At 37.6% G+C, this 17,465-nt stretch overlaps 1 protein-coding gene across 2 annotated transcripts in view; it reads right to left on the bottom strand.

The window, feature by feature from the left end:
• Positions 1 to 17,465, bottom strand: part of LOC133575122 (polypeptide N-acetylgalactosaminyltransferase 18-like) — a 247,859-nt gene that overhangs the window by 67,995 nt on the left and 162,399 nt on the right. Inside the window, exons 7-9 of one of the 2 annotated variants that reach the window (XM_061927597.2) lie at positions 16,424 to 16,609; positions 14,477 to 14,614; positions 12,781 to 12,876 (exon numbers count right to left, since the gene is read on the bottom strand). In XM_061927597.2, coding sequence (XP_061783581.1) covers positions 12,781 to 12,876; positions 14,477 to 14,614; positions 16,424 to 16,609 — 420 coding nt within the window. The remainder of the gene's footprint in view (positions 1 to 12,780; positions 12,877 to 14,476; positions 14,615 to 16,423; positions 16,610 to 17,465) is intronic. The other variant, XM_061927598.2, reaches the window with a different exon arrangement.

Raw genomic sequence — 17,465 nt, 5'->3', positions numbered from 1 at the left:
AATAATTACAGAGAATGAGGCAGGACTGGGACCACAGATAGGTGCTTTGCACATGTAGTGAATTTGGCATCACAGAAGGGAATCTCAGTCAATAGGATGGAGCGCCTCTTTGGGAGGATCAGGAAGGTTTCTTACTTCCACCCAAGCACAACAGCTGCTCATGTGCTTAAGACAAAGCAAGAAATGCTAAAGCTGCCTGCTCATACATGATGTCCCAACGAGGTGGAACTCCACTTATGATATGTTGGAGCAGCAGGCAGCTATATACTCTGCATTGACCCACAACAACCTGAAGACAAATGTCACCCTGATGATGATGTGAGAGTGGCAGATGAGGTCCTCTAGGTGCTTAAACCCCTCAAAAGTGTTACATCTCTACTGAGCACTGAAACTTCACCATCTGTGTCAATGATCCTGCCACTGAAAACAAGTATTCTACAATCCATGGCTCCAAGTGTGGAAGACAACAGCATCACTCCAGATGTCAGGCTTTATTTCACTACCTATGTTTCAAGGAAGATGATGTTTCTTCTTATGTTGCACTTAAACTTGTTTTTTATTAATGGTCATTGGTCCAAGTTTAAAGAAAGGAGGAATGCCTTTTTATGTTGCACTGTTTTTCATTAATTATGTTAAAAGGAAAATAAAAATGCATGTCAAGTTGATCAACAGATTGTATTATTCTCCAGTGCAATAACAGTACTGAAATGAAGGCAAAAAGGGCATTAATGGGAGCTTTAAAAAAAAAAAAGAAGAAAAAAAGAAGTAACTAAATAGTTACTTTTCACAGTAACGCATTACTTTTTGGTGTAAGTAACTGAGTTAGTAACTGAGTTACTTTTGAAATAAAGTAACTAGTAACTGTAACTAGTTACTGGTTTTCAGTAACTAACCCAACACTGGTCATACGTGTGCTTATTTTACTGTCATTTATTATTAATGTTAATTTATTGATATTAATCATGGAATGCTGTTACTAGAGAAAGTTACAGGAATGCACACTTCATCCTATGCTTACATTTCATTGTGCAACATGAGGATGTTTAAGGGGAACTAAATGTGATCTCTGAAAGGGGTACAAATGATTTCCAAAGCAGTGCTTTTGGTATAAAATTAAGTTAGGTTAAATGAAAGTATTCTTTTTATCATTATTATTATTAATCTCGCAGTATATATTAAAAATAATATTGAGCAAAATTTAATTGAAATATTGTCGATGTGGCCCTCCAGCAGTGCTCGGGTTGCTCATGCGGACCCCGATAAAAATTAATTGCCCACCCTTGGCATAATGAGAGACGTCTTTTTAGGTAGGAGATATTATTGTATACAAACGTTTATTTCCTAAATAAAAAAAAAGAAAGCCATTAAACAAAATGCCAGCAGACACCAAAACGCATCAATTGAATTGTATTTTAATCAGCCCTAGGAGTCATCGAGCAGCTACACAATTATAGGAAATTGCTGAATGGATAAATCTTGTATTTTTTCATTTGGACCAGTCCAAATATGTTGACAGACTTACGTAAGACGGAAGACTCTCAGTCTATCGTCTGTCTTTGTGCAGCGTGAGCCCCTCTTTTTTCACAGCCGCATGTCAAACTGACAGATAGCACATACTTTTGACACGTGCTGGACGATCGGGGTGTTGCCTTTCCTGATTTTGAGTTGATGCTTCAACTCTTATTTGAAACCCACTAGTAGCAGATCGATTGAATCTATAGATTGTGGATATACTGTATTCCAGTGGTGTGCCGTCAGGCCCAGCAAGGCCTTCTCTGCTGGCCTACAATAACCTGAAATCATTATCATAATTAAAGATACAATTATTTTTTTATTTACTTTCCTTAAATATCTATAAGTATACGTATTCATATTATCTTCATGTCATATTATGCTCGTTCCAGTGCTGTTGTTTTTAGGTTAGAGTTTGTATCCAATCAGAATTCAGCTAGCTTATGTTGCCATACTGTACAAAATCTGCCCGAGGCCTTCAGAATCAACAATGCGGGCGTCCGTGCACTTTAAGAGAACGGGGACATACAGTTGCTAGATAATTGCGATAGCCAATCAGATCACGAGTTGTTGTCAGTAAGGCCTTCCAGATGGCCTCACGTTGAATGTGACATTTACGCGTCCTGTGATTGGATACTCATTGGGACCGTTAGCGGATTAATTCGAGAACACATAGAGTTGATAGACAGTTGTGATAGCCAATCAGATCACAAGTTGTTTATAGTAGCCTATCAAGGTAGTCTGATGTTAACGAGACTGTGATTGGATACTCACTTGTCATTCCAAAGTGAGTATCCATTCACAGGTTTCAATTTATCAGAAAGCAGGAAGTGTTGCGCCGTAGCCAGACCGGGATAGCAGAGAAGGAGAACAAAACGTTGATTAGGTGGCAGATATATATTTGAAGAAGGATATTTAAAGAGAAACTACATCTTGTGAGACGATGACGACCAACCCCGGAAACTAGCTCAGCTGTCCTGGCGATGAAATGGGGAAATGCTCGCCATTTACACTCGAATAAGCTGACGACGAGGGGTACCACTGGCTTATACGGCATCAAATAGGTGCTACAAATTGCATACTTGTCAACCTTGAGACCTCCAATTTCGGGAGGGGGTGGTGGTGGAGGGGCGTGGTTGGGGGCGTGGCTAAGAGGGGAGGAGTATATTTACAGCTTGATTTCACCAAGTCAAGTATTTCATATATTTATTTATTTATATATATATATATATATATATATATATATATATATAAAATAAATACTTGAATTTCAGTGTTCATTTATTTACACATATACTTGTTGAGTTAAGGGTTGAATTGTCCATCCTTGTTCTATTCTCTGTCACTATTTTTCTAACCATGCTGAACACCCTCTTTGATGATGCATTGCTGTGTGGCACGCACAAAAGTGCTTTCATCAAATGCACTAGATGGCAGTATTGTCCTGTTTAAGAGTGTCCCAACATTGCTGTTTACGGCAGACGAACTGCTTTACGATAGACCAAAACGTGACTGCTGTTGTTGTGTGTTGTTACCGCGCTGGGAGGACGTTAATGAAACTGCCTAACAATAAACCCACATAAGAAACCAATAACTCGTCTTCGATCATTCTACAGTTATAACGTGATTGGGCAGGCACACCGTTTATATTGTGGGCGGACCTGAGTCCGCCTGAATTTCAGGAGATTTTCGGGAGATAATTTGTCCCGGGAGGTTTTCGGGAGAGGCGCTGAATTTCGGGAGTCTCCCGGAAAATCCGGGAGGGTTGGCAAGTATGCAAATTGTGAGTTCAAATATTTTATTTGTTCACATTTAATATGTTTTTTGCAATTTTAATTTTGACAGTACCGCATAAGACATGTTTTAATTGCTGATGCGTTTTAATAGATTTTTAAATGCACCAGAAAATAGCCCGTTTTGTACACTGTTGATGAGATTCAGTGACCAGTAGGGCGTAAATGTGTTCCTGTATAGTATTTCTCCAGCAATGGTCATGTGATGACATCAATTATGGTATTTTGAGAGGTAATTATTGAAGTCGGACATCACGCACGGCCCGCCACTGCTGTATTCCCACATTCCTTAATCCTTCTAGAATTATCCATGGGCAGCGAGAAGACAGTAACCTTCATTTTATTGAACAGACAGCATGTTATATGAATGCGAAATCGTTATTATTCCAAAGGGATTAGTTGGCCTTATTCTGAGCTATGTAATGATAAATATACGTCACTTCCTGTCAATGAGAAAGGACGCAAAAGAAAAAGGCTCCGATTCTGCTACCGGAGTTTTTGTTAAATCTGAAGATTTTGACCACTGATTTGTGATCACAGCCACAGGAGAGTCACCTGGCATCTTCGATCTGATATTGGTCAGTTGAGAGGCACAGATACGCTGAAATAAGGCGAGTTGGAAGAGCCGTTAGCCTCAAGCCAACGGCGCCTTGCCGCAGTTCAAAGCGGTTGCCTGGCAACCAAAAGCTACGGCGAGTTTACAGCTGTTTTAGAGTGATTCCGACGTCGCAGAGTGATATAAGTTGACAGGCTGACACCCAAAATTGATCTCTGAACGGCGCAAGGTACGAAATTGTTGAAAAAACAAGTGAAAAGTACCGCAAGTTGCTAAAGAAGTAACTGCCGCTAAGACATAAGAGGCACTGACGTCATCGACTGCCGCGATGCCAAAAGGTAAAGGAAAGACTGAACAAGATTTGAGGCTGGACACAGGACATGATGGGAATCAAGAATGGATACAAAAAATACTCCATGATTTTAAAGAAGAAATGTTAGAAAAATGGAACTACACGATGGAGGGATGGAAAGAAGAAATGAAAGAAATGAAAGAAGAACACAGACAAGATGTGAAAAGTCTGCAGCAATGTATAGAAAGTCTGCAATCTCACAAAACCATCAGAAATAATGAAGCCACTGAAATGGGTAAACAAATAAAGATCCTTCAAGAAAACAACAACATGCTGAAGAATATCATAGATGGAATGGATCAGGATAAACGGATGAATGATATCATCGTGACAGGGCACCGAATTAAACCAAGATCCTATGCGAAAGCTGTGAATAATGAAGGTGAACCAGATGAAATGGATATGGTCTCAGCAGAACAGCAAGTGGTCAACTTTCTGCAATCAAAAGAAATTTAAATTGACATTAATACCATCGAAACATGCATCCCACTGAACGGAAGAAACAACAACGCCACTCCAGTCGTGCTCGTGAAACTTGTAAACAGAAAATCTAAAATGGCATTGCTGAGACAGGGAAAGAAGCTGAAGGGAACAAATGTGTACATGAATGAGCATCTCACAAAACGTAATGCTGGAATTGCCAAGAAAGCACGCGACTTGAGAAAGCAGGGAAAAATCCAGGGAACTTGGAGCGCCAACTGTAAAATCTACATCAAGCTGAATGGAGGTCCAGAAGCAAGAGTACTTGCTGTCCATGACATCAAGGACCTGGACAATTTTTAAAGTTTACACAGCTTCCACAACAACGATGATAATGAACTCTGACAGAAAACAAGCACCTAAATTCAGCATCAACACTACTATGTTCCAAGGAACGACTAAACAAGAGGACCTAGACTCAGGATTGCATCCACCTACACTTATAGAGATTATTGAAACAACATCAAAGATTGTTGAACAAGAAAACATGGAACTAAAAAATTTCTGCAACAAAGATCACAAAAATCAGGATTTGGAAAATGATATAGATCCAGATACAAATTTTTTCTCCCACTTCAGTAATAATTGTTTTTATTATACGGATGATCAATATAACAGCAACATTAAATGTGATAACAAATTGTCAATTATTCATTTTAATAGCAGAAGCTTGTATGCAAACTACAACAATATTAAGAACTTTTTGGAACACATCAACGAACTCTTCAAAGTGATTGCTGTCACGGAAACATGGATTGATGATAAAAAAGGAATAGATTTTGATCTGGATGGATATGAACTAAACTACATCAACAGAAACAACAAAAATGGAGGAGGAGTAGCTGTGTACGTGATGAAGAACCTGAACTACAAAGTGGTAAAAAACATGTCATTTGCTATAGATAATATTTTAGAATGTATAACAATTGAAATATGTCAGGAAAAAAGCAAAAACATATTCATCAGTTGTATATATAGATCACCTAAGTCAAGTATAGAAACATTTGAAGAATGGATCAAGGCTACTTACATGGACAATGGGCAAAGAATAATTTTCTTATGTGGTGACTTTAATATTGACTTATTGAACCCTAACAAGCAAAAGTCTATTGATGACTTCATTGATACAATGTACAGCATCAGTTTATATCCTAAAATCACAAAGCCAAGCAGAATTACAGGACACTGTGCCACGCTTATTGATAATATTTTTACCAATGATTTTGATAATAACACTACAAGTGGTCTACTTATAACCGATGTTAGTGATCATCTGCCAGTTTTTACAATATATGATGGAAACTACAAGAAGAACATGGAAGACAAAAGGACATTTCGAAGACTGTGCACAGAGAAGAGGATGATTGCTTTCAAAATTGAGCTACAAAAGCAAGATTGGGACAATGTGTACAATGAAAATGAGGTTGATGAAGCATATGAACATTTCTTAAACAAGTTCATAATACTTTATAACAAACATTGTCCATGGATACAACTCAGTAATAAGCAGAGAAAGAATAATCAACCATGGATGACAAAAGGATTAAAAAATGCTTGTAAGAAGAAGAATACACTATATAGGAAATTTATAGCACAAAGAACTACAGAGGCAGAAATTAAGTACAAAAAGTATAAAAACAAGTTAACATACATACTACGATTATGTAGAAAAGAATATTACAGTGAATTATTGGACAAGAACAAAACTAATATGAGAGCAACATGGGGCATCCTCAATAGCATTATTAAAAATGGCACTAAGAGGGACTACCCTCAATACTTCTTAGACGAAGTTGGTAGAGTGGCCGTGCCAGCAACCTGAGGGTTCCTGGTTCAATCCCCACCTTCTACCATCCTAGTCACGTTCGTTGTGTCCTTGGGCAAGACACTTCACCCCTTGCTCCTGATGGCTGCTGGTTAGCGACTTGCATGGCAGCTCCCGCCATCAGTGTGTGAATGTGTGTGTGAATGGGTGAATGTGGTAATACTGTCAAAGCGCTTTGAGTACCTTGAAGGTAGAAAAGCGCTATACAAGTACAACCCATTTACCATTTATTTAAATAAAAAAAATGACAACATAAAGGAAGTAGTTGAAAGCTTCAATAATTATTTTGTAAATATTGGACCAAAATTGGAAGAAAGGATTCCAGACCCAGTTTCAATTGAGGTCTATAATGATACCATAGAGCGAAATCCCAACTCCATGTTCCTCAGTAATGTGACACAGGAGGAAATAGTTACAATCGTGAAAAAATGTAAATCCAAGACTTCAACTGATTGTAATGAAATTGATATGGAAACGATAAAAAAGGTTATTGAAGAGATCTCAGGACCATTAATGTATATTAGTAACCTATCATTTCAAACAGGTACATTTCCAAACAAAATGAAAATAGCTAAAGTTGCACCAATTTACAAGACTGGCGACAAACATCAATTTACAAACTATAGACCTGTTTCCTTACTTCCACAATTTTCTAAAATCATTGAAAAACTGTTCAATAACAGATTAGAGAGTTTCATAAATAAAAATAGAATACTCGAAGAAAATCAATATGGATACAGAGCTAATGTTTCAACTTCGATGGCTTTAATTGAAATTACAGAAGAAATTACCAATGCTATAGATAATAAAAAATGTGCGGCAGCAGTTTTTATGGATCTAACTAAAGCATTTGACACAATTAATCACAATATTTTAATCAAAAAACTAGAACGATATGGCATCAGAGGGTTAGTCTTAAACTGGATAAGAAGTTATCTAATGAACAGGAAACAATACGTGAAGGTAGGCGAACACACCTCTACAACGCTAAATATATCCTGTGGTGTACCTCAGGGATCAATACTAGGACCTAAATTATTCAATCTATATATAAATGACATTTGTAAAGTTACAAAAGATTTAAAGTTAGTATTATTTGCGGATGATACAACAGCGTTTTGTTCAGGAGAGAACACACAGAAGATACTACAAATAATAACAGAAGAAATTAACAAATTAAAAAGATGGTTTGACAAAAACAGACTATCGTTGAATCTCAGTAAAACTAAAATAATGCTATTTGATAACAGTAGAAGAGAAAGTCAAACACAAATACAAATAGACGGAATAGAAATTGAAAGAGTAAATGAAACCAAATTTCTAGGTATAATGATTGATGATAAATTGAACTGGAAATCTCCCGTAAAAAATATACAACATAAAGTAGCAAGAAACACGTCAATAATGAATAAAGCAAAACATGTTCTAGACAAAAAATCACTTCATATTCTCTACTGCTCACTAGTGTTACCATATCTGAGTTATTGTGCAGAAATATGGGGAAATAATTACAAAAGTACACTTCATTCATTAACGGTGTTACAAAAAAGATCAGTTAGAATAATACATAATGTTGGATATAGAGAACACACAAATCCTTTATTTATTGAATCAAAGATTCTGAAATTCTACGACATAGTAAATTTGGAAACAGCTAAAATTATACACAAAGCAAACTATAACCTGCTACCCAAGAATATACAACAATTCTTCTCAAAAAAAGAGGAGAAATATAATCTTAGGGAGAAATGTAATTTAAAACATTTGTATGCACGTACAACACTTAAGACCTTCAGTATATCAGTATGTGGAATTAAATTATGGAATAGATTAAGCAAAGCAATCAAACAATGTACTAATATGATCCACTTCAAGAAACTCTTCAAACTTAAAGTGTTTACAAAGTACAAAGAAGAAGAACCATGATAAACATTCTGAATTTATTTAACTCATCCATTCTTTCATTCTTTCACTCACAAAATAATCTTACTTATCTCAACATATGAAATGTAACTTACTTCACCAATTATTATTTATTTACTTATTTTATTGTGATTACTTATGGAGTATATTGTGAATAAATTGAGAACAGGAAGTGAACAAAAGTTTTAGCAACTGTTATGTAAAAGAAAAGGGGTAGGATTAAATAAGCTCTGCTTCTTCCTACTCCTTTTCGAACATGTTGAAAAGAGAAACTGGAGATTGTGATGTATCATGTTGTATACTTGCATGTTCAAAATAAACTCAAACTCAAACTCAAACTCAAACTCAATATCGCTGGATAATAGGTTTATTTAATATTAAGTTATAACGCATTAATCTTTCTTTTCAGTCAATTTGAATTATTCCACAAAATTAGGGAATCTAAATTCATTCACTGCCTCAAAACTACCTGTCAAAAAGTATCTGGGTCTACAGTTTCCAGAACTCCCACCCTGAATGATGTCTCACGTGACTGCAACTCAGAACCAAGTTGGCAAGGTGTTAAAGGGGAACATTATCACCAGACCTATGTAAACGTCAATATATACCTTGATGTTGCAGAAAAAAAGAACATATATTTTTTTAACCGATTTCCGAACTCTAAATGGGTGAATTTTGGCGAATTAAACGCCTTTCTAATATTCGCTCTCGGAGCGATGACGTCACGTTGTGACGTCACATCGGGAAGCAATCCGCCATTTTCTCAAACACCGAGTCAAATCAGCTCTGTTATTTTCCGTTTTTTCGACTGTTTTCCGTACCTTGGAGACATCATGCCTCGTCGGTGTGTTGTCGGAGGGTGTAACAACACGAACAGGGACGGATTCAAGTTGCACCAGTGGCCCAAAGAAAGAAATTGGACGTTTGTTTCGCACACTTTACCGACGAAAGCTATGCTACGACAGAGATGGCAAGAATGTGTGGATATCCTGCGACACTCAAAGCAGATGCATTTCCAACGATAAAGTCAAAGAAATCTGCCGCCAGACCCCCATTGAATCTGCCGGAGTGTGTGAGCAATTCAGGGACAAAGGACCTCGCTAGCACGGCAAGCAATGGCGGCAGTTTGTTCCCGCAGACGAGCGAGCTAAACCCCCTGGATGTCTTGGCTCACACCATCCAAAGATGATCAAGAGAAGAATATCGACCCTAGCTTCCCTGGCCTGCTGACATCAACTCCAAAACTGGACAGATCAGCTTTCAGGAAAAGAGCGCGGATGAGGGTATGTCTACAGAATATATTAATTGATGAAAATTGGGCTGTCTGCACTCTCAAAGTGCATGTTGTTGCCAACTGTATTTCATATGCTGTAAACCTAGTACACCAGCGTTTCTCAAAGTGTGGGGCACGCCCCACTGGTGGGGAATAGAGACATGACAGGTGGGGCGCGAGGAACGGGAGGAAATTTCACTTTAAATTTTTTTTAAAAATTATTATATTCTTAGATGATTTTTTTTACTATGCTTTCATTTTCTATACACACTGTAAATCACTTTGTGATTCTGTCTGTGAAATCCGCTATATAAATAAATGGAAATTACCGGTACTTATTTTTACTGTAGGCTGTATATTTCTCGGTACGAGCGAAAGTTTGACAGACATAGCAACAGTAACTAATGGGGGCGGGGCTAAGCGGAACAAACTTTCGCGCGGATGGGTAGCAGGCTAATGTGTGGATCACAATTACACAAATATATACATTTGTAACTCGCACCTCAAAGGTCGTCGAGTCAGAGCCAGCGCCTGCAGAGAAACAAAAATGTGACGGGCACACACTGTGTCATTCACCGGGAAGCACTAGCGTCAAGGCAGCTCAGCCCCGAACTCAATGAGGTTTTAACAGATGTTGTGAGCGCGGTAAATTTGATCAAAACACGACCACTGAAAGCGCGACTGTTCTCTGCACTGTGTGAGGAAATGGGAGCTGATCATACAGCCGTGCTGTTTCACAGTGAAGCAAGGTGGCTCTCCTGGGGCAAAGTGCTGTCACTTGCCCTGTCTTGCCAAATTCAAAGCTCCTCCTTTTTTTTTTTGCAAAGATTGCAAAGTGGCACTTTTATTGTATTTATTATTGAACTTGATGCAAGTTATTTGATTTATTATTGAACCTGATGCAAGTTATAACACTTTTTTGATTTATTATTGAACTTGATGCAAGTTATAACACTTTTGTTTTATTTATTATTGAACTTGATGCAAGTTATAACACTTTTTTTGATTTATTATTGAACTTGATGCAAGTTATAACACTTTTTTTGATTTATTATTGAACTTGATGCAAGTTTTAACACTTTTTTTTATTTATTATTGAACTTGATGCAAGTTATAACACTTTTGTTTTATTTATTATTGAACTTGATGAAAGTTATAACACTTTTTTTGATTTATTATTGAACTTGATGAAAGTTATTTGATTTATTATTGAACTTGATGCAAGTTATAACACTTTTATTTGATTTATTATTGAACTTGATGCAAGTTATAACACTTTTTTTTTATTATTGAACTTGATGCAAGTTATAACACTTTTGTTTTATTTATTATTGAACTTGATGCAAGTTATAACACTTTTTTGATTTATTATTGAACTTGATGCAAGTTTTTTGATTTATTATTGAACTCGATGCAAGTTATAACACTTTTTTTGATTTATTATTGAACGTGATGTAAGTTATAACACTTTTTTGATTTATTATTGAACTTGATGCAAGTTATAACACTTTTTTTGATTTATTATTGAACTTGATGCAAGTTATAACACTTTTATTTGATTTATTATTGAACTTGATGCAAGTTATAACACTTTTTTTGATTTATTATTGAACGTGATGCAAGTTATAACACTTTTTATTTATTTATTATTGAACTTGATGCAAGTTATAACAGTTTTTTTGATTTATTATTGAACGTGATGCAAGTTATAACACTTTTTTTGATTTATTATTGAACTTGATGGAAGTTATTTTATTTATTATTGAACTTGATGCAAGTTATACCACAGCTGCACAGTTATTTTATTTATTATTGAACTTAATGTTATTTTATGTTATTGAGTTTGAATATATACAACTTGATGTTCAATACATTTGAAAATGTTAAAGCTTGGCATTAGCGTTCTGTTGGGGCGATGGGGGCAGGTGGGGCTTGAAAACTCCCCCTTGTCCAAAGTGGGGGATGACAACAAAAGTTTGAGAACCACTGTAGTACACAGTTGTTAGTTTCCTTTAATGCCAAACAAACACATACCAATCGTTGGTTAGAAGGCGATCGCCAAATTCGTCCTCGCTTTCTCCCGTGTCGCTGGCTGTCGTGTCGTTTTCGTCGGTTTCGCTTGCATACGGTTCAAACCGATATGGCTCAATAGCTTCAGTTTCTTCTTCAAATTCGTTTTCGCTACCTGCCTCCACACTACAACCATCCGTTTCAATACATTCGTAATCTGTTGAATCGCTTAAACCGCTGAAATCCGAGTCTGAATCCGAGCTAATGTCGCTATAGCTTGTTCTTTCCGCCATGTTTGTTTGTGTTGGCTTCATTATGTGACGTCACAGGAAAATGGACGGGTGTTTATAACGATGGTTAAAATCAGGCACTTTGAAGCTTTTTTTAGGGATATTGTGTGATGGGTAAAATTTTGAAAAAAACTTCGAAAAATATAATAAGCCACTGGGAACTGATTTTTAATGGTTTTAACCATTCTGAAATTGTGAAAATGTTCCCCTTTAACTCTCTATATTAGCTTCCATTTTTTACTAAATAATGATAACAATAATCCATCCATCCATTTTCTACGGCTTATTCCCTTCGGGGTCGCGGGGGGCGCTGGAGCCTATCTCAGCTACAATCGGGCGGAAGGCGGGGTACACCCTGGACAAGTCGCCACCTCATCACAGGGCCAACACAGATAGAAAGACAGCATTCACACTCACATTCACACACTAGGGCCAATTTAGTGTTGCCAATCAACCTATCCCCAGGTGCATGTCTTTGGAGGTGGGAGGAAGCCGGAGTACCCGGAGGGAACCCACGCAGTCACGGGGAGGACATGCAAACTCCACACAGAAAGATCCCGAGGCCGGAATTGAACTCACGACTACTCCTTCGTATTGTGAGGCAGACACACACTATACACTAACCCCTCTTCCACCGTGCTGCCCATGATAACAATAATAATAACTATTATTTATAACACACTTTATATCTCTAAATACTGTTTTCGTAGCTTTTGTGGCGATTTAAGATCATGTTTGTTGTCAGTTATATTGTCTGTTCTCTCACCTGTGCTGTCGAACCATGGCAGACGTGCATGATGGGAATATTGTCGCTGCTCGGTCCCTGGTCCAAACACAAGTCATCCCTGAGACTGTTCTTTAACTGCAAGGACGAAAAAATAATTTTCACGCTAGAAAATGATGGCAGGAATATGACTAATGGTACAATTGACAGCTCAGTTGAAGTACTACTTCACACAGTGTACACAATCCCACACAGATGGCAATAGACTTTGTACAACAACGCTGCCCACACATCCTGTTTGGATGCTGAGCTTGTTGAGATCATGCCAGTGTCAGCGAAGGGAAAAAACTAGTTTTCTTCTCAATTTCTCTCTTTTGTTGGTCTCTTTTTTAAAAATGATTGTGTTTAATGATGAAAGCAATAATTAAGGACATCTGCTGTGTGACCATGAATTGTACAGGGTTTCATGCTATACTACTACTACTAATAATAATAATAATAACAATAATAATAGACAAATTATAATTTATAATAAAGATGACAATTTATGATATCAATATAATAATTTACAGAAATAATGATCATTTATAATAACAGTAATATGATAATAATGTATAATAGTGAGTACCGTATTTTTCGGAGTATAAGTCGCACCTGCCAAAAATGCATAATAAAGAAGGAAAAAAAACATATATAAATCGCACTGGAGCCCGGCCAAACTATGAAAAAAAACTGCGACTTATAGTCCGAAAAATACGGTATGTTACGCTTGGGTCATATTTTACTGCGCGGATCGTTCTCCCAAGATGCAGCAGGAACCCTGGAGGCAAGGTGCAGGTAAGGAAATTATTTATTCCTCATAAATCATACAGGATAATAGGTAAACAGAAACGCGTGCCGATTGACTGGGAAGCAATGGCAAAGCTAACGGAAAAGCTTGGCATAGAAAACACGAGCAAAGAAGTAAGGTATCGTCAAACGTAACTGTTGCTTAAAGCAAACAAGAAAGCCAGACAGTGTGTGGCGAAAAACAGGAATAAGTAGCTCTCTGATTAGTGCCCAGGAGCAAGTGAGCATCCCGAACACTAATCAGAGGCAGGTGAAACTAATCAGCACCCATGGTAACCAAAACACAAACCCAGGGGTGCTGAAAACAGAACTGAGGTAGTCAAACTAACAGAAGTGAAGTGAATTATATTTATATAGCGCTTTTCTCGAGTGACTCAAAGCGCTTTACATAGTGAAAACCCAATATCTAAGTTACATTTAAACCAGTGTGGGTGGCACTGGGAGCAGGTGGGTAAAGTGTCTTGCCCAAGGACACAACAGCAGTGACTAGGATGGCGTAAGCGGGGATCGAACCTGCAACCCTCAAGTTGATGGCACGGCCACTCTACCAACCGAGCTATACCGCCCCAACAGAGAACAAAACATGATTCGGGCAACGGCTCATAACAGAGTAGGTACTGAAATAAAAATAATATTATAGTAATACAATAATAGCAAAAATTATCTTGATAAAATAATTAGTAATAATAATAATTTCTAATAATAATACAACGACAATAATAGTAATACAATAATAAGAATACTATTTCTACGACTACTATTGCTAATACTACTACTACTACTACCACTACTAATAGTAATAATAATACATGCTAGACATGTAATTTTCCTTCACTCCACGTTGACTTGAAATCTAACAATCAAACAATTTACATGAAATAAATCTCACCACTCCATAAGCAACGATGTCGCTGTAGGTGCGTAGCTCGGGGTAAATGTTGGCAAGAAACCAGCTGAACGGATGACACTTGAGTCTGGATCGCAAAGCCTTTCTTTCCAGAATGTCCCCGATATTTATTTCCAAGTTCTAAAGAAAGATATGAATAGACAAATTACACATTCTTTTTCCCACCTCAGCCTAAATCTAATATTCAATTCAATGTGCAAACTGTCCTACAACTTGGAGTTCAACCAAAGGGAAAATGGAAAAGTAACATGCTATATGATACATGTTTGTAGGTTATAGATTATGTTTTCATACATATGTTAAATGTTATATTACATAACATGAATGATGAACACCAACACTGTTCAGTACAACATGGCCAGAGCAACAATTAGTTGACATTAAACATTAACAATGAAGAAGAATGAAAATCACAAAATCTGTATTTTTTAATGTGAAAAGACTCACCTCCCAGAAAACAATAATCTTGTGTAACATGTAATGTTTACTACATAATATATACTTTTTCAATTGTATTAGTTTAAATGTCATTTTGACATTTCCTGCACGGCGCTTTCAACTCATAATGATATTGTTGAAGTATTCCGACTGAAAAACGTTTTCAAAGTACTGTGGTAATTCAACTAACGAGTTTCACACCTCATGAATGTTTTTAGATAGGAATCTGTTGTGTTTTAGTGTGTTCCTGCCTTCTTTGTTGTCTGCACCTGTGTTTTAGTGATTCATCCTCGGGGAGGGGCGGACCTGGTGACACACCTGCTCGCAATTAGCCCGCCAGTATTTAAGCTCGTCACCTACAGCTTGACCTTGCTGGTCATTGTTTCCTGAACTCTGCACGTGCATGCGCCTACTTCGCCTCGTGGTACGTTGCTTTCCCTTGTCCTGTTATTTCTAACTTCTTTGTGTTTGTTCCCTAGCCTCCTTGAGGCAGCAAAGACTTTATGCGGTGCTTGGCTTTCTCCCCTGGCAACCACTGAGGAACCTGTTTTGTTAATATACATGGTGTGCACTTTTGCCCCATCGCTTTTTGTTACATTTTTTGACTTATTAAATGTATTCCTTTTTGTATTTCAAACTTGCCTCCCGTCTCTGCATCCCGGGGTCACCCCCCTTGACCAGTTCATAACAGGAATCGTCTCTTTGCTGATTTAAGTTATTATAAAGTTGCGCTAATAAAATCGGGTTTATGAGTCAGGTTCAGATACTTCCTCATGACAAGTTGGTTTAGCAAATTTCCCACAAGTACTACAACTACAATTACACAAGTACAAGTACTACAGCCATAAGAAACTGCAAGTACACTACTACGAGTAATACAGCTACAAAAAATGCAAGTACAGTATTACTACTATAAGTACACTACTGCAAAACTACAATACACTTTGAGTGTACTTGTTTTTTTGGTCATTCTAGTACTTGAACAACTATAACAAACATGTGATCTATGCCAAGACAACAATCACATATTGTCATATTGTCACTTCTGTACTGAAATCAAATACTTAGATCTTAAATACTTACAGTAGTTAAATACTTGTTTAGCTAAAAAAACCCGATTCATGTAATCTTAATAAAAATGTGTTTATTTACATTGTAATAAAGTGATGACGTGTAATATCTTTGTGAGGCATACATTTTTATTTGTTTTACATTACTGCAGATGACTGCTATGATGGGTTATCTATGTTGTATTTGTTTGAAGTATAATGTGTATTTGTGCACAAAGTCAAAGCAAACGAATGTATTGACAATATGCGATTGTTGTCTTGGCAAAGGTGTTCTACTAAGAATGATGTTAATTCTTCTTACATTTTGCAGATTTTACTCAACTCTTGTTATTGGTGACACTTAAATATTATTCCAGCTGAGAATCCCAGAGGCAACACCAAAGCATTACAGAACAGTATTACTGTGTAGACATGTGCGTACCTGCAGCGGAACATTCCAGGCCATGTAAACGTGACTCTTGTACTCGTCCATCCACACCTCAGCCACTCTGAGGGCATTGCGACGCACCACAGCTGTCAGGTTGACTGTGTACGGTTTGTGCGCTCGCTCCATGCGCGCCACCCGTGAGCAGGGCAGGACCTCCACACTTCCCCCACACTGCCATACCTACCGTCCAACACACACACATTGTCACTCCGTTTATTGCAAACAACAAACTAAGCTGAAAAAATATGATCATATTTATCTCTTCAGTCAAGAGAAATTGAGTTTGCTTGGACTTAGTATTCATCGCCACAAACTTTATTGCTTGTAATCTGAAGCAAATTTTGTAAAAGTACCTCTGTAATGTTTATGATTATGGTTTAAAGTTGAATGTATTAGTTAAGAAAAATAAGTTGATCCAACATCATTTTCAGTTGCAGCACTTTTAAGGCTTTATAGCATGAGTGTCAAACTCTGGCCCGTGGGCCAAATATGGCCCGCCGTGTACCGTATTTTCCGCACTATAAGGCGCACCTAAAAACCACACATTTTCTCAAAAGCTGACAGTGCGCCTTATAACCCGGTGCGCTTTATTACGATTCATTTTCATAAAGTTTCGATCTCGCAACTTCGGTAAACAGCCGCCATCTTTTTCCCCGGTAGAACAGGAAGCGCTTCTTCTTCTACGCAAGCAACCGCCAAGGAAAGCACCCGCCCCCATAGAACAGGAAGCGCTTCTTCTTCTACTGTAAGCAACCACCCGCCCCCGGAAGAAGAAGAAAAAACGCGCGGATATCACCGTACGTTTCATTTCCTGTTTACATCTGTAAAGACCACAAAATGGCTCCTACTAAGCGACAAGGATCCGGTTCATAAAAAGACGCAATCTCTCCATCCGCACACGGATTACTACCGTATTTCACAGCAACTGATATTCCTGTGAACCGCACTGTGGAACGGGAGCACGTACGGTGAATATTCGCACCACAGGGAATGAGAAGTCATCCTTCACTGTGGTTCTAGCTTGCCATGCTAACTT

Source organism: Nerophis lumbriciformis, linkage group LG35 (genome assembly GCF_033978685.3).
Source record: "Nerophis lumbriciformis linkage group LG35, RoL_Nlum_v2.1, whole genome shotgun sequence".
Taxonomy (NCBI): domain Eukaryota; kingdom Metazoa; phylum Chordata; class Actinopteri; order Syngnathiformes; family Syngnathidae; genus Nerophis; species Nerophis lumbriciformis.
Note: the sequence above shows the minus strand (reverse complement) of the source record. Positions and strands in the feature narration are given on the sequence as shown.